The sequence below is a fragment of the Schistocerca americana genome, chromosome 9, assembly GCF_021461395.2.
Source record: "Schistocerca americana isolate TAMUIC-IGC-003095 chromosome 9, iqSchAmer2.1, whole genome shotgun sequence".
NCBI lineage: Eukaryota > Metazoa > Arthropoda > Insecta > Orthoptera > Acrididae > Schistocerca > Schistocerca americana.
In genome coordinates this window covers 66,293,893-66,316,679 of record NC_060127.1, presented here as the reverse complement: position 1 = coordinate 66,316,679, position 22,787 = coordinate 66,293,893, and the positions used below count along the sequence as shown (strand labels likewise).

The 22,787-nt window shown below is 38.9% G+C and overlaps 1 protein-coding gene across 13 annotated transcripts in view; it reads right to left on the bottom strand.

The window, feature by feature from the left end:
• The window catches only part of LOC124551171 (YLP motif-containing protein 1-like), a 383,298-nt gene that overhangs the window by 245,323 nt on the left and 115,188 nt on the right, over positions 1 to 22,787 (bottom strand). For all 13 annotated transcript variants that reach the window (XR_006967786.1, XR_006967785.1, XR_006967783.1 and 10 more), the window contains exon 11: positions 18,449 to 18,585. Coding sequence is in view for 7 of the 13 variants with exons in the window: in XM_047126156.1 (XP_046982112.1) it covers positions 18,449 to 18,585 (137 nt within the window). In the remaining 6 variants the exon portion in view is untranslated. The remainder of the gene's footprint in view (positions 1 to 18,448; positions 18,586 to 22,787) is intronic.

Genomic DNA, 22,787 nt, shown 5'->3' with positions numbered 1-22,787 from the left:
AAGAAACTGACAAGAAACTACAACAAAGTGTAAGAAATATCTGCAACAATGAAAGTGAAAAGAAATAGCTGCAGCAAAGAAAGTGATTTGAAATAACTGCAAACAAAGACAATAGAAGTAAACATTGTAACAAAGAAGTTCATAAGAAACAACTTCAGTGAAGACATACATTACCCATGAAAGTGAATTTTTCTTTTAAATAAATCACGTCCAACTTAAAAGAGGAAGCTCTCCTTTACAAAGAATATAGTTCTACATGGTATTAATCAACAGAAAAAAATTAACTTTTCTGTATTGGCATTTTTTGGGAAAAAAAAATCTTTAAATTATGAAGAAAATTCAAAGGGTGACAGTAAAGGAACTTTGACAGATATGTCCAAATGAAGGATACAATTGTAATAATAAAGCAGTTATCTTTCAGATACAAAAAAAAACTCTCACAAAGTATCTAGAACTGTTACAGAGATACAGCATTTAAAAAAATTTTCCAAAGTTTGCATCTTCAAAATGGTGTTGGCAGTGTCATCTTTGAGGCCTGTTGCCTCAAGGCAGGAATTTTTTGGGAGAAAACAAAAAAATATGTGTTTCTTACTTATTCCTGAATTTTAACATACGCTAAATTCAATAACATCTGAGATTATGAAGGTAAACCCCCTGCCTGAAGTGATACAGATTACGCCTTTTGGGTTTTCTAAAAGACTGTGTCTATAGGAATAAACTACAGGTGCTTGTCCTCAAAGAAAACTCCTGACTACATGTTTAAATAGCTATTATCTGTTTTTGAATGGGCACACTACTTTGGTGCTTCTTGTACTTATGAAAAGAGCACATGAAATGCCAATTTTGGGAGATGTCAACAGATTCAATGATCACAGTCATGTGATTCTTTTGGCTGTCGTGAAGAATTGTCTGGATTATCTCTGTGTTGCCAGCACACTTGGGTTTTATAACATCGAAAGTAGTGTAAGTGATGACTGTTTCCGACTTCACAGGGTTACAAAATACCTGGTATCTATGATGACTTTCATTTTCTTTCTTAAAGCAAAAAATACATACTGAAAAGCAATAAACACAAAGTGTGAAATCTGGCTCTAACTGGTGACACGTTTTGTAAGTTAAGGATTGATGAACCAAATAAACTGTATCATTCAAGCTTCACATACTAAGTTATAGGACAGCGACTGTACTCTGACAAATACTATTCCAGTTGACGTTCTCAAATACATATCCTCTATGCATCTAATCACCATAATCACTACTGAAATGATCAAATGCACTGGTGTGCAAAACTCATGAAGGAAAGTAACTTTCACACGTCATGTCACTGCAACGTAACATAGCTCAATGCAACATTGACCGTACAAAGAAAGAACTGCCACAGTATATTACAGAAAGTAGCTGAAAGAAATATGCAATGAGACATACAGAAATGACACTTTTATTCAACGACAATAACAACACTGAAGTCACTGTGATTTACAATGGTTCCCTGGACATTGCAAAAGACAGGACATCATTCTTAATAGGGGGTGTGATCACTACGGACAGCAATCCACACTCTACAAAAAGGCTCCCACATTAGCCACAAGGTCGAGGTCGGTAGGGCGTTCTTGTCATAGGACATTCCATTTCTCCACTATGTGGACAACAACAGCTGGGTGGTCTTTGGTACATGTGGACATGCTGCAATATGTGTCCCCAATGCTTCACACACGTGCTCAATGGGATATCCTCTCATTCCGAGGGTTTCTATAACTGCGCTGATCGACACGGTCACACACGGTCACCAATAAAAAGGCATCAGGGCCAAAAGCACTTCTAGAAAGAAGCATATGGAGAAGAAGTACATCACCACATTAACATTGACTGGTCTGTGTACCACTTTCAAAGATTTGGAGGTCAGTATGCCTATGCCACACACTTCCCCACACAGTAACACCTGGATCACCAAAATGCACATATTCAACACTGCTGGACATACTCTCATATGGTGAAAAGTGCATCTAGGAACTGCACATAGAAACATTGTCGAACATTGTCATTTTTGTGATTCAGACATTGTGGTGGGTGGAGGTATAATGTTGTACGAGCAAACTGACCTTCAAATACACTCCTGGAAATGGAAAAAAGAACACATTGACACCGGTGTGTCAGACCCACCATACTTGCTCCGGACACTGCGAGAGGGCTGTACAAGCAATGATCACGCGCACGGCACAGCGGACACACCAGGAACCGCGGTGTTGGCCGTCGAATGGCGCTAGCTGCGCAGCATTTGTGCACCGCCGCCGTCAGTGTCAGCCAGTTTGCCGTGGCATACGGAGCTCCATCGCAGTCTTTAACACTGGTAGCATGCCGCGACAGCGTGGACGTGAACCGTATGTGCAGTTGACGGACTTTGAGCGAGGGCGTATAGTGGGCATGCGGGAGGCCGGGTGGACGTACCGCCGAATTGCTCAACACGTGGGGCGTGAGGTCTCCACAGTACATCGATGTTGTCGCCAGTGGTCGGCGGAAGGTGCACGTGCCCGTCGACCTGGGACCGGACCGCAGCGATGCACGGATGCACGCCAAGACCGTAGGATCCTACGCAGTGCCGTAGGGGACCGCACCGCCACTTCCCAGCAAATTAGGGACACTGTTGCTCCTGGGGTATCGGCGAGGACCATTCGCAACCGTCTCCATGAAGCTGGGCTACGGTCCCGCACACCGTTAGGCCGTCTTCCGCTCACGCCCCAACATCGTGCAGCCCGCCTCCAGTGGTGTCGCGACAGGCGTGAATGGAGGGACGAATGGAGACGTGTCGTCTTCAGCGATGAGAGTCGCTTCTGCCTTGGTGCCAATGATGGTCGTACGCGTGTTTGGCGCCGTGCAGGTGAGCGCCACAATCAGGACTGCATACGACCGAGGCACACAGGGCCAACGCCCGGCATCATGGTGTGGGGAGCGATCTCCTACACTGGCCGTACACCACTGGTGATCGTCGAGGGGACACTGAATAGTGCACGGTACATCCAAACCGTCATCGAACCCATCGTTCTACCATTCCTAGACCGGCAAGGGAACTTGCTGTTCCAACAGGACAATGCACGTCCGCATGTATCCTGTGCCACCCAACGGGCTCTAGAAGGTGTAAGTCAACTACCCTGGCCAGCAAGATCTCCGGATCTGTCCCCCATTGAGCATGTTTGGGACAGGATGAAGCGTCGTCTCACACGGTCTGCACGTCCAGCACAAACGCTGGTCCAACGGAGGCGCCAGGTGGAAATGGCATGGCAAGCCGTTACACAGGACTACATCCAGCATCTCTACGATCGTCTCCATGGGAGAATAGCAGCCTGCATTGCTGCGAAAGGTGGATATACACTGTACTAGTGCCGACATTGTGCATGCTCTGTTGCCTGTGTCTATGTGCCTGTGGTTCTGTCAGTGTGATCATGTGATGTATCTGACCCCAGGAATGTGTCAATAAAGTTTCCCCTTCCTGGGACAATGAATTCACGGTGTTCTTATTTCAATTTCCAGGAGTGTACTTGAACACAGTACACTCATTAGTCAATGTTATTGAGACACGGTGCTCCTTCCTCATTTGTATCTTTTCAGTGGCGCATTTGGCCTCAACTTAATTTTACAGATGGCAATGCGCTAAAAAGTGCATGTGGAGCAGCTCTCGGAACGAGAGGCTACTCGGCAAATGGACTGGCTTGCCTGACTTAAATCCCATGGAGCACATGTGGGATGTGTTGGGGAGACATATTGCACGAGGACCACAAGCACCGAGCAGTTGTCAACCACAGTGGTGGTACAGTGTAACACTCTGCAACAAGAACCTTGTGGCCAGCATGGGAGCTTGTTGCAGAGTATCGTATTTACTCGAATCTACGCCGCACTTTCTTCCGGTTTTTGTAATCCAAAAAACCGCCTGCGGCTTAGAATTGAGTGCAAAGTAAGCGGAAGTTCTGAAAATGTTGGTAGGTGCCGCCACAACTACCTTCTGCCGTCGAATATATGTAGCACTACACAGGCATGCTTTGCAGGCACAAAGGTAAATACTGGCGCCAAAACCTCTGCGTCAGTAAACAAATTTAAAAAAAAAAAAAAAAAAAAAAGGTGGAAGACGAGCTTTTCTCTCTGCCCCGAGTTTCGACCACTGCATTTTCATACATTATCCAACGAAATAAATACAAATTCTGTATTGTTCATCTTCGAATGTAGCAGCCTTTAAATGTACTACGAAAATCCGACTGGCAAGACTGTTTGGGATGTTTGTCAATATGGCCAACTCTACATTCTGAATTTTTTCCTGCCTGTGAGAAGAGATGGTTGCAAATAGGAATTTGATGAATTGTGAATCACATGCAGTATTCTCTTCACCATAAGAATAATACGAATGTAAACATTTTGCCATGTATTCCTATGTGTTTCCTGTTATCTCATTTAAATCCTGTCTTCCTAATAAACTACGAAACTAGAGTGAGACAACAGCAAACGCAGAAGAATATACATATCATGTCATGTTTACATTCATATTATTCCTATGCTGAATAGTGATACAGTCAGAAATGAAGCACGGCAACTGACTAGATTTTTAAACCTAAGATGACTCTAATTTCTGTGCAGTATGTAATGTACTAAAGAGGCATCTGCAAAAATTTTCAAACGGAGAAAAACTTTCGTTCAGAACATCTATCATATGCAGTCTATTATTTGGTTCTTGTTGATCATTATCAAAGAAAGCGACAGTGTAAGTAACAACAAATAGCAGTCTCTTGCCATTGTTTCGCTAATGAGACGATTCCTCTATCTTTTTATTTTAACTGTAAGCGACGGTAGGTGCACAAAAGCAATCCATGCTGCGAGCGGCGACAGGCCGTAAACACGCATTATCAGAATGCGACAAACAATGCATGGCACAGTATAATAATGCATTTTGAGCTTAGGGTGACGAAAAACCTATAACAAAGAGAACGGCACTTATCAGATCACAGAAAAATAAGCAATCAATTCAAACCAGACAAAGCACGTGAAAAAGGCCCTCTAGTATAAATACGGACGGAGCGCCTGCCGCATAGCAATGACTGTGTGGTAAAGCTTAACTGCTAAGTTTACCACACGCACCAAACTACTGTAGCTGTATCGTCATTCATTCGACCTAAATTGTCTCATATTACAATGGACCAACTTTGTTTCGGTTTGGAGGTGCGGTCTAAAACGATTCTCCCCCTTGAATTTCGAGTCTCAAATTTCATGTGTGGCTTAGATTCGGGAAAATTTTTTTCCTTGATTTCGAGTCTCATTTTTCAGGTGCGGCTTAGATTCGAATGCTGCTTAGTTTCGGGTAAATACGGTATGCACAGCTGTCTGTAGTGGTCTCCAACCGTTAAATCATTTCCCGACTGTACTGTCCAAGGGACCATCATGAATTGCAGTGACTTCAGTGTAATTATTGCCTTTGAATAAAAGTGTCATTTCTGTTTGTCTAATAGCATATTTCCTTCAGTTACCTTCTGTATCATAGTGCAGTAGTTCCTTCTATGTATGGTCCAAGTTCCACCAAGCTTGGCAGTGACATAGTGTGGACAACCTTGTCGTCCTTAATTTTTGCACACCAGTGCACATCCATCAGGTCACTGCGTCAGTACATACCACAAACACAGACCACAGGGGCAATAACGGACCCATAACTCTAGCTAAAGCAGCTGATCCACAGTTGCAATGGCTTCTGACTGCAATAAACTATTTTTCACTTAGTAAGTGCTGTGGAACTGTTAAAATATTATTTAACTGAGTAAGCAGACTGTGTGCTAGTTGGAAGCACTCAAGAGACTGCTACTGACCCAGCCTAGTTATAAAAAACCATTCACTAATAGTAAGAAATTCAAATATCTAGCATGGATGGAACTCAAAAAGCTGGATAGTTTAAATAGGAAACAGAAGAACCTGGTAATCTATAATTCACTTTCAATTAAACTCACTGAAAATTTGAAAACTGTATCCAAAAACAAGGAATAAGTCTGCACTTTCAGCTCTACAAATGATAAGCAACAACATTGTACAAAAACACAATTTATTTTTGTCGTATAAAGGTTTCACGTGCTATACTAAGATTTTTGCAACTGTTCGACTTAGTTTTCAGATTTTCATTTCTGTGATGTACTACGCTTAATAACACAGAACGCCGCACACATGTTGCAGATTTCTTTTGTGAGTTACCACCAGTCCATTTTTTTATCGAAATATATTATTATATCAATTGTACATTATGTAATCAAAAGTATCCGGACACCCCCAAAAACATACATTTTTCATGTTGGGTGCATTGCACTGCCACCTACTCCATATCAGCGATCTCAATAGTTGTTAGAAATCATGAGAGAGCAGAACGGGATGCTCCACAGAACTCACAGACTTCGAACGTAGTCAGGTAATCAAGTGTCACTTGTGTCATACATTTGTACACCAGATTTCCACACTCCTAAACATCCCTAGATCCACTGTTTCTGATGTGATAGTTTAGTGGAAAAGCGAAGGGACACGTACAGCACAAAAGCATACAAACCAACCTCGTCTGTTGACCTGACAGAGACCGCCGACAGTTGAAGATGGTCGTAATGTGTAATAGGCTGGACAGTTAGGCTGGGGTGAGAAAACTTCGATTTCATGGTCGAGCGGCTGCTCATAAGCCACACATCACACCGGTAAATGCCAAACAACGCCTTGCTCGGTGTAAGGAGTGTTAACATTGGACAATTGAACAGTGGAAAAATGTTGTGTGGAGTGACGAATCATGGCACACAATGTGGCGATCTGATGGCAGGGTGTAGGTATGGCAAATGCCCATTGAATGTCATCTGGCAGCGTGTGTAGTGCCAACAGGTGGTGTTATGGTGTGGTGGTGTTTTTCACGGAGGGGGTTTGCACCTCTTGTTGTTTTGCATGGCACTATCACAGCACAGGGCTACATTGATGTTTTAAGCACCTTCTTGCTTCCCACCGCTGAAGAGCAATTTGGAGATGGCAATTGCATCTTTCAATGTGATCGAGCACTTGTTCATAACACACGGCTTGTGGCAGAGCGGTTACACGACAATAACATCCCTGTAATTGACTAGCTTGCACAGAGTCCTGACCTGAATCCTATGGAACACCTTCAGGATGTTTTGGAGCGCCATCTTCGTGCCAGGCCTCACCAACCGACATCTATATCTCTCCTCACTGCAGCATTCCAGAAGAATGGGCTGCCGTTCCCCAACAAACCTTCCAGCACCTGATTGAACGTATGCCTGCAAGAGTGGAAGCTGTCATCAAGGTTAAGGGTGGGCCAACACCATATTGAATTCCAGCATTACCGATGGAGTGTGGCACAAACTTGTAAGTCATTTTCAGCCAAATATCCAAATACTTTTGATCACATAGTGTACTTTTAAAATATAGTTAAGATTTTATAGTGTCAGAATACTAATTTTCTAGAGTTCTATAACGTAATATAAAACCACTTTTCACTTCAAACACACAAAAACAGGTGGCAACATAACTGCATGAGAAACAGTGACAGGGTTCGGATTAATCTTTTCACTGCTATGGACCTGCTCTCTACATTCTGCACTGAGGGTGGCTTTTGTTATAGTTGTAAATGGCTCTGAGCACTATGGGACTTAACATCTATGGTCATCAGTCCCTGTTATAGTTGTACTGTTCACCAAATGCTGGCGTCTGTGCTGAGAAATGGCATTCTGGCCAATATGAAATACTTATCATCCAATTTTTCAAAAACTGTAAGGTGGAAAAAATTGATTTTTGAACATCTTAGTCTGGTATCTTCACTCAATAAAGGACTTTCTTTTCATTATATGCCACAGTTATTGTGCTGCATTAAATTAAAACATTGCATGAAATTTTAAAGATCTTGCAGAGAGAAAAATATGCTGCACAAACTCTGAGTAGGGTTGAATTTAGCTCATACACTGCAGCAAATGAAATGTAGATAAGACATTGAAATTGAATTTAAAATTGAGAGCAGAAAACGATACCCCATCTCATTTTGGAGTTACTGGATTTTACATCCAATGGATGGTTGTGTGTGATGCACCACAATCATATCTCAAATGACCCACAATATCAAAACGAGGTTTCTCACAAACGATGCAATGAGGTATATATGTTGTATGATAAATTATCAAAACTATTTTTTTCTCCCACCAAGCTACGGAAGTACCTCATCTGCAGTAGTGAGAGTTGGTTGGTTGGTTTGGGGAAGGAGACCAGACAGTGTGGTCATCGGTCTCATCAGATTAGGGAAGGATTGGGAAGGAAGTCGGCCGTGCCCTTTCAGAGGAACCATCTCGGCATTTGCCCGGAGTGATTTAGGGAAATCACGGAAAACCTAAATCAGGATGGCCGGACGCGGGATTGAACCGTCGTCCTCCCGAATGCGAGTCCAGTGTCTAACCACTGCGCCACCCCGCTCGGTAGTAGTGAGAGGTCAGCAGCTCAGGACACATACAAATGTCCATAGCACTGTACGAAAACCCAAGCAGCATGCATATGAAAGTCCACAGCACCTGGGGAATGGCGTCACAGGACGTGCACGCATGTTCACAGCAGCAACATGGGTAAATTATTTTTTAATGAATTTACTGCGTACGGTAGTGATGCCGTCTTGAAGCTAAGGACTGAGACAGGAAAGGAACTGAACAATGAGCATGTTATTCAAACCAAAAGGTTCTCTGAAAGCATTATGGTGTGGGGTGCCTCTATTTTTTAAACGGTTGGAAGGATAGAAAAATGTACAGGTACAGTCAATGGTACAATGTACTGTAAAATTATGACAAGGAAGTAACAAAGAGAGCTAAGAACCATTTCAGTGGTGCAAAACTTGGGCCATTTATTTTTCAAGATAACAATGTGAACTACCACCAACCAATGTTGCACAGCTATGTCTAAATGATTTGGGTTTCCCAAGGCTGCAGCAAGCAGCAGACAGTAATATTTTCATTACCACAACCAGTGTTGTTTTACAAGGACCGAAACTCCACATTGCTATCAAAGCAGGGTGGGGATAATTTTTTAGACTATAGCGTAGAACCTTAGTACAGCCAAAACTGGTTCTTCTAAATATAACATTTTTCTTAGCAATGAAAATGTTCAAACATACATGTTCTTGGAGTAATGTCAACAGCCTGAGCAAAAACAACAATTGACCTACCAATTTCTGTCATAGTTTGAAAACAATTAACCATAAAATTATTGAGACAGTCATACTTTTCATTAACAGGCACACAATCATATTTTAACTTGGGGTCCATGCAGACTGATCTCAATTTGGTCCCCCCCCCCCCCCCCCCCCCCAACTAGGACTGTATTAGTTACCCTAGTGATCCCATAATCCAAGGAACGTTACCAGAAATTACGAGTGAGATGAAAACTAAAATTTACATCATCTACAGTAATGAGCCTGAATCTGTGAACGAAGATGCTACTGTCTGCCAAAATGGTGTCTTGGCAGACTTCACAGTAAAGTACAGAAAGCACGAAACTCCCAATGCCAACGAATTATGATTGCATTTAAAATTCGTGCCTAAGTTATCATACACTGTACAAAATACAATTTGTCAAAGTGAAAAACACAGCAAAGACAGAGTGACAGTATCTGTTTGTGCCAATACTTATGAGACGGGAAACTTAAGAAGCTCAACAACAGTAAAGCCGCAAATCATTGCCACTTCAAAAATGTGTGCAAACTGCCACATCCGGATGACAAGAGCACAACGTATTACATGCCTGAAAGTGTCTGAAGACAATGTGGCTGAAGAAAGCTACAAGCTTTTACTTCTTGCAGACAAGTTTGCCACCCTCCTGAAATACGTTTACTATAAAACAATGCGCTCACTTTTCCTTCTTAGCAATGCAACAAGCAAGCCCCAAGGATCAAGGGATTTTAGAAGTAACAAAGCAGTTATATCACAAGTGCTTTGCTTGATGGTATGTATAACATGTTAATGTGCCAGAATCTGTGAAGCCGACCAATCTCTTAGAAGCACAGAATTTTCTTTCAGGTGTGTAGGATGCCATGGAGCCTCCAGTCTCTGAAAACTGTTTCTAGAGTGCAGGAGCTTTTTAAGGAGTTGTCAGTATATCGAAATTCTCAGAGAAATAGTTTTGCAGCATACACTGCTGAATGGGTAAACGTTTTTGTGACAGACAAATGGAGGGAAACTATATTATGGATCCTGACAAAAGAACCAGCTGAAAGTCCACGAGAAATTCAGTGACATCTACTTTCGAGATAGTAATGTTACAGCACATCAGATGCCGAATGTAGATAGGAGAACAGAAGACGAGGCAGGTTTCTTTGAAACACTTATCCCAGATGCGATTTAGTCCTGATTCGCAGACCTGCCACTGCAGTAAATATCAAATCCCAGATGACACGTACTGCTGATGTAATTACAAATCTATGCTTAAACACCACTGCGGACTTCAGCAACATACAGTATCAGTTTTTTAAAGACCTGTACTTTGTGCTCATAACAAATCAGTTTGTATTTTATTGCACAAATTAATTAAATTTTGATTAGAATACTGCATTTATTTCTTTGCGTAATGTCTGGAATCCCTTTAGATCTAAAGCTACACATTGTTACTGCAATTACCCTTCTTAATTTCTTAATGATTTAGATTTTTTACAACTTTCTTTCTTGGCTACCCTTCGTTTTTTCCCTTACAAAAAATCTGCTAAAGCTGATTTCAATTACCCATATTTCCACTGCTTTTAAGAGCTTTCTAGCTTTCTTCAACAGTGACTGGCATTCAGAGCAAAACAAGAGCACACTGCAGATGAATGCATTGACTTTTTCCTGTATTAAATGACTTTTTTTTTTACTAACAGCTATATTCTTTCATTGAGAGAACATTTTGCTGTTGCAATTCCCCTTTCATGCTGCATTTGTTTCCTGTAATTAAGGTGCCCATTTTATTTATTTCAATTTTGATTTGCCATGTTGTCCTCATTTTTTAATTTTTTTTTTTTTTTTTTACTTTACTTTCACAATTTTGGTATTTTGACTATTAATTTACAGTTAAAACGTCTTCGCGTTTTCTGCATTGTTAAGGCAATATTATTTGCAATGTGGTAATGATCACCCCATGACCTTACACTTTTTCCAATTTCAACTTTACTTTTTTCATTAAAGTCTACCCTCACACTTTGGTTTGTGTGTGTTAAATACAGAAATGATTCAGATTGTTAAGGAAGAGGAAAATGTAACTGTTATAGGTAACTGGAATTTGGTAGTAAGAAGAAGAAAAGGAAAAATAGTAGGAGAATATGAACTGGGTCAAAGGAGCAAAAGAGGAAGCCATCTGGTAGAATTTTGCACACTTGATTTAAGAAATGTCAAAGAAGGTTGTATACGTTGAGGAGACATGTAAGGTTTCAGATTGATTATATAGGGTGTCCCTGGAGGAATGTTCAATATTCAGTGATAGAACATATGCTCCAAAATGCATATCTTTAAGAGCTATGAGCACTTTTTCATCTTCACTGTTGAGAAAAACATTTCTTCTACTAAACAAGTGCTCATAGCTCTTTTGAGGTATGCACTTTAGAGCCAATGTTTACTAGACTCTTTTGCTTCAAATAATCTTTCTTATTGTACCCCCGAATACTGAGCAATCCTTCTGGGACACAATGTATGATGTTAACACAGTGATTTCAGATCCAGATTTTAAACTGTAAGATGTTTCCAATGACAGATGTGGACTCTTGACAATAATTTACATATTATGAACTGCAGACTGAAACTAAAGAAATTAAAAATGGTGGGAAATTAAGGAGATGGGACATGGATAAGTTGAAAGAACCAGAGGTTGCTGCAAGTTTCAAAAGGAGCATTAGGCAACTAGTGACTGAAACACAGGAAAGAAATAAAGCAGAACAGGAATGGGATCAAACACGTAAAATGACAAGATCTAGTAGAATATCATATGAGATATCGAATTTAATTAATAAAAGAATAAAACATAAAACTGCAGCAAATGAAGCAGGAAAAAGAGAATATGAATGTCACAAAAAGTGCAAAATGGATACACAAGATACTGCCTATAGGAAAATTAGACACACTTTTGGAGAAAAGAGAAGCAGCTGTAAGAATATCAAGAGCTCAAGTAGAAAACCAATACTAAGCAACAAAGGGCAACCTGAAAGGTGGAAGGAATACAGTATTATAGAAAGGCAGGAGGAAGTAGATGATTCAAATACACTCTTCAAAATTCTAAAGGGAGCAGTGGTAAAACACGAGGAGTGAAAGAGTATATACAACATGTACAGAAACCACACAGCAATTATTAGAGACAAAGAGCATGAGAGGGAAGCAGTGATTGAGAAGGGAGTGAGACAGGATTACAACCCTATTACCGGTGTTATTCAATATGTATATTGAGCAAGCAGTAAAGGAGAAAAAGAAAAATTTGGAGAATGGATTGAAAGATCAGGGAGACGAAATTAAGCTTTGAGATTTTCCAAAGACGTTGTACCTCTGTCGTAGAGAGCGCAGGACTTGGAAATGCAGCTGAATGGAATGGACAGTGTCTTGAAAGGAGGATATAAAATGAGCATCAACAAAAGCAAAACAAGGATAATGGGGTTAGTTTAATTAAATGAGGTGATGCTGAGGAAATTAGATTAAGAAACGATACAGTGAAATAGTGGACGAGTTTTGTTATTTGTGCAGCAAAATAACTGATGATGGCGGAAGTAGATAGGATGTAAAATGTAGACTGGCAATGGCATAAGAAGAGAAATTGGTCAACATAGAAATTAGTTTTAAGCATTAGTCTTTTCTGCAAGTAATTATACAGAATGCAGTCATGTGTGGAAGTAAAACATGGATGATAAACAGTTTAGGCATGAAGAGTGTAGAAGCTTTTGAAATGTGGTGCTACAGAAGAACACCAAGGGATAAGACGGGCATATAACACATAACTAATGAGGAGGTAATGAATGAAATTGGGGAGAAAATAAATTTGTGACATAACTTGACCAAAAGAAAGGATCGATTGATAGGATACTTTTGAGACGTCAAAGAATTGTCAATTTAGTATTGGAGGGAAGTGTGGGTGATGAAAATTTCACAGGTCCGAGAGACAAGTACAGTTTTAAATGGGTGTATAAGTCACAGTAGCTATTCAGAAGAGGCTTGCACAGGATAGAGATGCATGGCAAGTTGCATGAAACCAACCTTGGTACTGAAGCCAATGAAAACATACTCCATTGTAGACTGTATGTTAATGTTCTTTATTTAATACATGCAATTACCTAATTTCGATTTTGCTTCATTTTTAAGCAGTTGCTTGACATCAACTTACTTACACTGTGTGTTACATTCTGTAAGCATTACATTCATGTTGCACATATATACCCACACGCCATAATACGCTTCATTAATAAGATGTAGCTAACGACACACAATTGTTGAGATTTGGTTGTTGTTAGATTTATTTTACAACCATTCATGTCTTCTGATAATTCACTAATGCTTGTGATGCAAAAATATGATAACTGTTTCATTAATTAGGTAGAAAGATAATTAAAAACAATCTTATGGCTGGTTAGGGGTGTTGATGATGTTCCAACTGTCAGGTGTTAACAGCTTTCACAGCAATGAGTGTCATTATTGTGGTGTTTATTACTTTGCGACAACAGCATGTCTAACTTTTTACTGTTTAATAGGTAACTGAGGCCAACAATCGGCAAATAGCTATGGTTCAGAATGTTCATCTGAGTGCTGCCACTGGTGATCTGTGCCTCAAGAATGTGCACATTACACATGAGCTAGTTACAAAGCCATTTCGTTTCCAGGTGGAAAAACATGTCTGTATACTTCTTGGAAACTTTCTGCTATTATTGGTACTGTGAGGAACCAATTAACTGTTGATAAAAATAAGTTCTATGGGCAGACCGTTCTATGTGAGGGCGACAGACAGACAGAGAAAAGAGAGAGAGAGAGAGAGAGAGAGAGAGAGAGAGAGAGATATTGGACAATGAAAAAAGTTATTTCTGTAGATTATCGAGGTAACACTGTGATGGGACACACACCTCCACAAACAAGTGTGACAACAAAAGGTACTGATAACAAGTCTCAGTTAATGAAATTACTGACATTTGTGATTGGTTTGGTAATTCTGCATAATAGTTTTGTTTCTAAATATAACACACAGATTCTCAAAATATTGTATAAGAAGTGTCATGAATGTTTCTTAAAATACTACTGAACTTGCAAGTAAGTGTCGAGAACGAAATTCTCTCTTTTTTACACCTATAATCCACATCAAGATGGAGGGTACACGGTATAAATGCAAAACATTAAATAATAGGAATTTTATTACAGCTCTCATAGAGATTCTGCACAATAAAGTACAGTTTTACAGGGCCAACAATGACATCTTTTGACCAAAATGTAGCAGTTTTAACAGGTTGGTATGTGACTGCAGAGATCATTTGATAAGATTGAGAAGGTTCATGTGGATCAACTGAACCTACCAATACTGGATGTCTGCTTCGTCCCGCAATGTAATGACGATGCGGCGTGCAACATCAACATCAAACATGTGCAAACACAAAGAAAACACAACACACACAATATTTCTTTGGCACCTATATCAGTTTTTGGAATACAGTTTGTGGTGACAGACTGATCTGCAAAGTATTCCACAAAGTCTAGGTTAGGTTAGGAAGTGATTATTTGGTTGCGACTTTGAAGTGGTATAAAATGCTTCAGTTAATGATTTCTGTAAGTACCCTCCTCATTATTAAGTTATAATAAAATTCCCACCTTTATAGAGTCATTCTTGTAGTTACATTTCCCCTTCTTATTCCATTAAGAGAGAGGTGGTATTCCTCAGAATTTTTCTATATTTACGATCATGGTCATCAAAAAATGAGTTACGTGTTATTGTCTTGCCACTGGTCTAGCTTTATAACTGAGTTCAAAAGAGATTGCTTTCAAAACTCAAACTGGATTCCTTCTTAAGTGAATCACACTCCTTAGGGTTATTTTAATGAATCTAAGTCTAGCATCTGCTGTTTCACTACAAAGATTTACGTGGTCATTCCACTTCAGATCTCTCTCTATGGGCTACACTACATGTTTGGCAGTTGTGACTTAAGTCTGATAATTGGCCAGTGAAAGGGCAATCAGAACAGTCAAGTCCTTTTACCTACTTACACAAAATTACATTAAATATGACTACCTCGAGGTTGAACTCTGAACTAATCTTCTTGTTTGTTCTCATCTGCACTCACTACGTCGTATGTGTCATATAAGGGTATCATTATATTATGTAATGAGATCAAAGATAAGCTGTGTTTGATTATATTGTTTATTGCTAAAGGACTATTTTGTCGTGATGGCCATCTTCAAGTTATGTCAGATGGTTTCGATACCCATATGACTTCAACGTCTCAGCTGCTGTCACACAATTATGTAAGTTTGCCACTTTGATGCTCTTATAGCAATAGTAGATGTTAAATTTTTCATTGGGGCAGTTATTTATGTAATTGTTAATATAGCTGCCACAATACATCATTATGAAATAAGCTTTCTCACTTCAAGAACTACACACAAAGCTATCCCAACAAAAAATTTATTTAACATTGACTTCCACACCATCAAAGGAGCTAACTGCAACTGAGAAACTGTTCTCATATGGATAACAAGACTACCTGATATAACCTGAAGATGGCAATCGAACCGAAATAGGCCTCTAGTAATAAACAACATAATCAAACACAGCAGCATTTTGGTCTCATAACATAATAATACTCCTGTCTTTCAGGCACATTTAATAATGATACATTCTCCACTATCTGACAGAGACTGTGAGTACCTTTAGAGAGCTAAAGCTGCTGTTTGCTGTGCCATTAATACACACAGTGAAAGTAAGATTCCATTCACAAATCTCCTAACACCACTCATCAGGTCATGTCAAATGTCAAAGCCATGCTGATAGTTTTTTTTTAGTTTGAAGGATTAGTTCATCATGAATTCGTGCCACAGGGACAGGCTGTTAATCAATGGCACCATTGGCACATATTGTGATGCCTACAACAAAATATGAGAAGGAAACAACATGAAATGTGGTACGACAATAATTCATGGCTCTTCCAGCATGGTAAAATACCCACACATTCACTCCTGTTGGTGCGCAACTATTGCATAAAATGTGAAATGACTGTGCTGCCTCATCCTCCGTACTCTCTAGACCTGGCCCCTGTGGACCTTTTCTTATCTTCAAAGTTGAAAACCCTGCCGGAAGGATGCAGATTTGCAATGATAAGACACAATAAAAGAAAATTTGCAGACGGCACTTCATGCAATCCACCAAGAGGCATACAGAGACTGCCTTCCATAAGTGAAAATGGCACTGGGAGTGATGTATCAATTGTGGAGGAGAGTATTTCAAAGGAGACCATGCACAATAGGTAAAAGGTATGTGTAGAAAAATTCTGTAGACAAAGTTTTGGAATTTTCTGAACAGACCTCTTGTTGGATATAGTGGCCCCAACAAAAATGGTATGTACATAATACAACAAGCCATGTGTTTCTCTTTCACTGACCACCACCGATAGAAAAGTTTACAAAATGCACACCAGCATGTACCCACAATTGAAAATCATGGCAGGACCATTTTCTTCATGGAAGAGTTCTATTTTAATTCGCTAAGTGACAACAGATCCCTTTCAAACGTGTTGCTAGTTTGAACATAAATCCACTGTTATGCCTGTGTTCTCAAGTTATATTTAGACTGTAAGTCATTCCATGCTCCCACTCCAATACAACAAAACCTTTTATTCCACCAATGCACGCAATCTATCATTTTAATATTGCTGATATATTTACACTATGTCACATTCATAAAATTCCATAGTACTTGGCAAGCAACTAACTGAATAATTATATTTGTGGTTTTCTGCTTTATTTATGGAAGTCTAGTGTACCTACGGGCAGTATAGAGAATAAAAATGAAAGAAACTACGGCCAGTAAAGTAAGTTTAGCTCTAAAATTGTTAACATTGCCCCAGTGCTAGGCTGATTTTTCTGCATATTTAAGAAACTGTAATTGCAAAATTATGAGTTCAGCAAAGAAAACATACAGCCGTTATCCAAAATTAATATCTACTTTAGGACAAAGGATAACTGAGAAGAAATATTTCTGAATAACATGAGTAATAAGCTCCTAACAACTTCACGTGTATAAAAAAGTAAGAATGAAATGCTGGCCATGTAACAGGAGGAGATATTTCTGCTCCTCATCTGAGCTGTATTAAATTAGGAATTAAAATCACTGTCCCTGTGTAAATGAGCCAATAGTGTCTAGTTAATGTTACCACAATCTGAAGCACCCTAAGTCCTAACTGAATGAAGTAAAAAAGTAAAATATAGGGTCCTGAAATTACATAAATAAATCTCATTGCCAAACAGTGATGGAGATCCTTTTAAGTGAATGTTTACAAATTTAGAAGCAGTTTTACTCATAAATCTTGCAATGCACAACGGATCAAAGGCGTTAGGAAACTACTTCTATTACAGCCAGACAAACTTGTAAACAATCTCTCGTGAATTGGCACACATGCTGAAGTGCGAATAGGACAGTTATTCTATACAGTCGAGGTAGATTCAGCTCTTATTTAAGTTCAATGTACTGAATTTAATAGATATTACTGCAAGCACAAAATGCTGAGAAACAAACACTGCTGAGAGTAATGAGCTTTAAAATTTTGTACAATTAAGTAAAAATGGGTAATTTACCATGTGCTTGTGAAAAAGGGGAATCAATTATAAAATGTAATGTTAACGGACACTGAGCATTTCATGTACAATTCTCTTGCTGCCCACGATAGACACAAGAGGCCATCCATTTACGAATTGTGGTTATTTATTTCCTTAATCACAAATATCCAACTACATTCTCCATTTAGCTTACAGAAAAATGAACACTTTAAAAGCAAAACATCATGAACAAGCGTCATTTCTCATTGAATTATAAACAATTAATTAAAAAGGGATGACTGTTATTCTCTTCAGAATTTATCAATGAAGGTGAACTTCATACAACAAGTTTATGTCAGTATTTTTCCAATATGAGTTGTACCAAATTAACAACTTTAGATCCTCCATAGATCAAATTTATGAAGTACAAGAAATCACTTCCATCAGGATTACCATAAGTCACATGGTTTTATATTATTTGAAAACAGAATAATGAAATACAATTTTTGGCAAAGCAAAATGGAAAAGGGTGCAGGAGGAATGTGAATCTGTGAGGAAAAGGGGGCATTTGAGGGAGGAAGACTAGGTTAAAAATGAAGAGGCAGGGGGGAAACCTGCACTTCAAAATGCTGTGATGTTTCCCAAAAACTACAAAACACTAAACACACTGAGATTCTCACCTGGGTCCCCGCTGCCACAAGCCACGTGGCTCAGGGGGTGGTTCATCACCGTGGCACCATTCGCCGTCACCCCCCTGTGATGACGCCCCAATTTCATCTGGAGAGTCAGCAAATGGGTCTGTATAGAGGTCTTCATCCTGTCGACATACACCACCGGTGCCAGTGTCGGCAATAAACTCGCAGAGCCTATAGCAACATGTTGCTGGTATGTGCAGCTATGATGTTTGCAAAGGATTATTAGAATTACGCTGTAGTGATTATGAGGTCTCAATTGTGCTGGCTGGCGAAACATGCATGCAGAAAAACCTCATATTACGCCTTAAGAAGGCATTTAAGAAATGCGTTCCATGAGAGGAACAAGACACAAATGTCACTATTTACTGAAATTCAACTCCACTTTCTAATCAATCAGACAGACCTAGTTGTTGGTTGTGTTACATTAGTGTACACTGAACTCACTTGTCTACATTAGTGGGTTCAATCTGCACAAAGAAACAGCTCCATTCATCAGTGGTAAATTCTTTACCATGTAAAATAGGGCAACACAACGACAACTGGGAGTGATTATTCAAATCTAAGTATGGTAATATTATTTTTTTAGAACTCAACTTTTTTCAATAAATGGGTTCCTGGAGAAGAGATATTTTGTGTCTCTTGTTATGCTTAAATATTACTCAACAGGTAATACTAACAGTTCATCCTCCAATCACCTATGATGAAGTTCCTTCATATATTAGCAGAGAAAAATATAATCTTAACAAACTGACCCATCAGTAGGAGAATTATCGTGCTGAGATAAATACATAGTACTAAAATAATAATTTCTCATGTACCGCCCTCATCATACCTAGACATCGAGCACTCACAACGTTTTTGAAAAACAATGTTAAAATTTGAAAATCTTAGGACAGAATAAATTGTAAATTCAGAGTTTAAAGGATTGTTGCAGTTCACTTGTGCACAAACCAATTTGCCATTTGTTATAAAACAGTGAACCCGAGTTCTAGCGACTGATTAATAACCAACACAACTGTGACTACCCTTAAGTCCTAATATTCAGGACTCAATCCTTGGCTAGTGACTTTCAATATTAGTACTACTTTTATATATGAAAAATGATAAGTCACATTGTGACTGAAATTATATGTTAATCTGTAGATTCTGGATACATTAGTTCTCAATCAAGAGGATATAAAACCTTCAACTGAATCATGCTTAAAAGCATTTTGATGTTTAGACCAACTATTACTGAATGCACTTTATCTTCTTTGCAATCCATAACAGTGGTTATCCAAGAACACAAGACTGAAAAAAAACAATGTCCATGTTTTCAGGTGTAACAAAAAAAGAAATGTAAAAAGTATATAAATGATTAAAATAAATATGAAGCAGCAGGTGGCTTGAAGATGGCAGCTGGTTAGTACTTTCTCCAGAACTGTCACCCTAAGTTGCCACATTTCGCAATGTGTGACAATTTTTTTTTAACCATACACTGCCCACAGCGTCCTTCGTCAAGAAGGTGACCCTCACTCAATGCACTTTAATCTGTTACCCAACCATGTTCATCAGTCTGATAATCAAACCTGCATGTTTAATATTATTAAAGACTGTTTACTATAACCTCTAATGATAATTAACATACTTGTTTTAATGGTGATATGAGTACATACACATGTATATTCATAGAAGTGCAGGAGCAACACGGATGTATGCCCAAGGCTGGAAATCACAATGTCTGAAGGACTTTTTATCCAACAGCGGACATCAAATGGCTGAGGCTGATGGCAATGAGTGGAAAGGTAGGCAAAGAAATTTCTCCAGTCTCATCAAAATAAAACACAGGAAAGCATAGCAATAATGGCAATTTCTGGATGGAACAACACATGATAGGAAAATGCAACCACTCACCTACTGTAGACTTGACGTGGGGCGCATGAACAATGTTCACTAGCATTTAAGCTCAGATTCCTCTTCTAGTAGAAAGTACACACAACCACACAAGATACTCAAACACATTTTGTGTGTGTGTGTGTGTGTGTGTGTGTGTGTATTTTCTACTGGAAGATGTATGTCTATGCACCACATACCAGTCTGCTATAGATAAGCGGATGCCTTTCTTTAAAATACACTAAATATTTCTTGAAATTACTTCTTCATGCAGGTTTCTTACTTTGTGAAGGCCATTTATCTCATCACTGCTCTTTTTGCTAAGGGATTAAGATTGAAGGAATTATCCCACTCACACTTTATGGTCAGCCTGATATATCATAGGATTTGTCCAATGGATCCAATGCAATATTGTAATTTTACTTGTTTTGCACTGCACTATCAGTAGATGTGAAAGTCACTAATTTACTATCAGAAAAATGAAATAGGAAAAAAGTATTTAAAAAATGCTAAGGTGTGGCATCTAGTTACAAAGCAGCAAGAATGTGTAATATAAAGAATCAGTTATCCAAATACAAAGTCTGGGACAGATTTATGCTTCCTGTACGGAATGTCAAACATTGCAACCGATATTGGGCAGAAACTATTGAACAACTATTTTTAATAATGAACACCTAAATACAAATTCATGCATATAGCGAAATATTTATGCTGTTCTAACAGCTGCAAAAAATTATATTCAAGATAGAGTTAATTACCCTTCATTGCAGAATTAACAAATATTAATAATTGGAGTGTAATCAAACTGCTCTAGAAAAATAATTCACATCCAACAACCCACAGAATTTCGCTATTGGTATTAATATCACAGATCAGGGCAGATGCAATTTCAGTCACATGTGTATCTTTGGAACTTCAAGTGTAATTTGGTAACCAAATTTAATTACGAAAGTGACAAGCACTATTAATCACAATTACTTCAGCACGTCTATGAACAACACGTAAAATCTAAGATAAATGAACACAGGCACAATAAGTAACCCCCCTCTCCCTCCAAAAAACAAAAAGAAAAAGTGCTTGATACTGCAAAACAGTACTGACTCAAGAAGTTATGACTGCTAGTACAGCAATTGTGTGTGTTTGCCAATCATGGTGTAGTAGCACAGCTTCCTGCTACCCTGTGTCAATATGTAATACTTTTACACAAACAATAAAAAAAGCTCCTGAATAAAACTCACTAGCAACCATGTCAAACAGCAGGTAAGATTATGTGCTCTGAAATGCCTATTATTTATGTAATGTTGCTTAAGAAAAAAATCGAAAGTTCAACTTGGGGAGTAGTGATTAGATTTGAGGTCACTATTCTTTCCTAAACAACTTTTCTGACATAGTTCTGTCTCACGACTACAACAGAAAATGTCCATACATATGAACAGTTTTCACACACAGCACTTCAGTTCTATAATTTCCACAAGAAGTCTCTAAGACTGAAAGGGAATTACTCTGTTCTATAGACATCGCTTTGCTGTATTTTCCAGATAAAAATTGCACAACATGTTCTCTAAAACTACTTAGTCCTGAACATAACTCTCTTTCTGAAGAGAGCTATACTGAAAACATAGTTGCATAGTGAGGACAGAAGAACTACCAATCAAAGACATCAAACATTAGGGAAAGATTTTACCTCATATTACTATATTAGACAACAAAACTCTCATATGCAGCATAACAAGCTTGAATACATGTAGATGGTGTATAGATATTGCTTTGTTCAGGACACCACTACCAGTGGAACAACTCCATATCAAATGCATTCTTCACTACTCTCCCCTAATACAGTGTGTGGTTACCCCTTAAGCCTGAAGTTTCCTCATAATTTAACTGTATGGATTGAACGAGATCATAGGTGGGTGCCCAAGGGATTATTTCCACTTCTCAAGATGACTAATTTCCAACTTTGGAACAATTATGGGTGATGCCAGTTGCAGTGAATCTTCTAAGTGTGATCTTACTTTAAAACAATTCAAATTCAGGGAACATACTGGTCACCATCACAGCAATGAAACAATATTTTTATCATGCCACACAGTCAAGTAAATGTAGTTCTGTGGTATCTAAAAATTAAATAAAGACAGTGTGTATTAACATAAGGCAGACTGAAATATCCGAAGATATTTTTTCTAATCTCTGAGCCGCAAAAGAATCATTGTAAATGTTGCAGAGGTCTGTGTGACACTGAGGATGATTCCCATCCACACCATCTATCTACCATTACAATTATGTGTAGGATTGTTCCGAACACCACATTTTCTTTCTGTGTAAAAATGACAGTTATCCAACTAGATTGCGACTAGTTTGAAAATGGAACATGCTTCGTTCATACTGTCTCTCCTCCAATGGCCTTCAGGCACCAAAGTTGTTCATGTGCATGTGCAGAGAACACGCACAACAT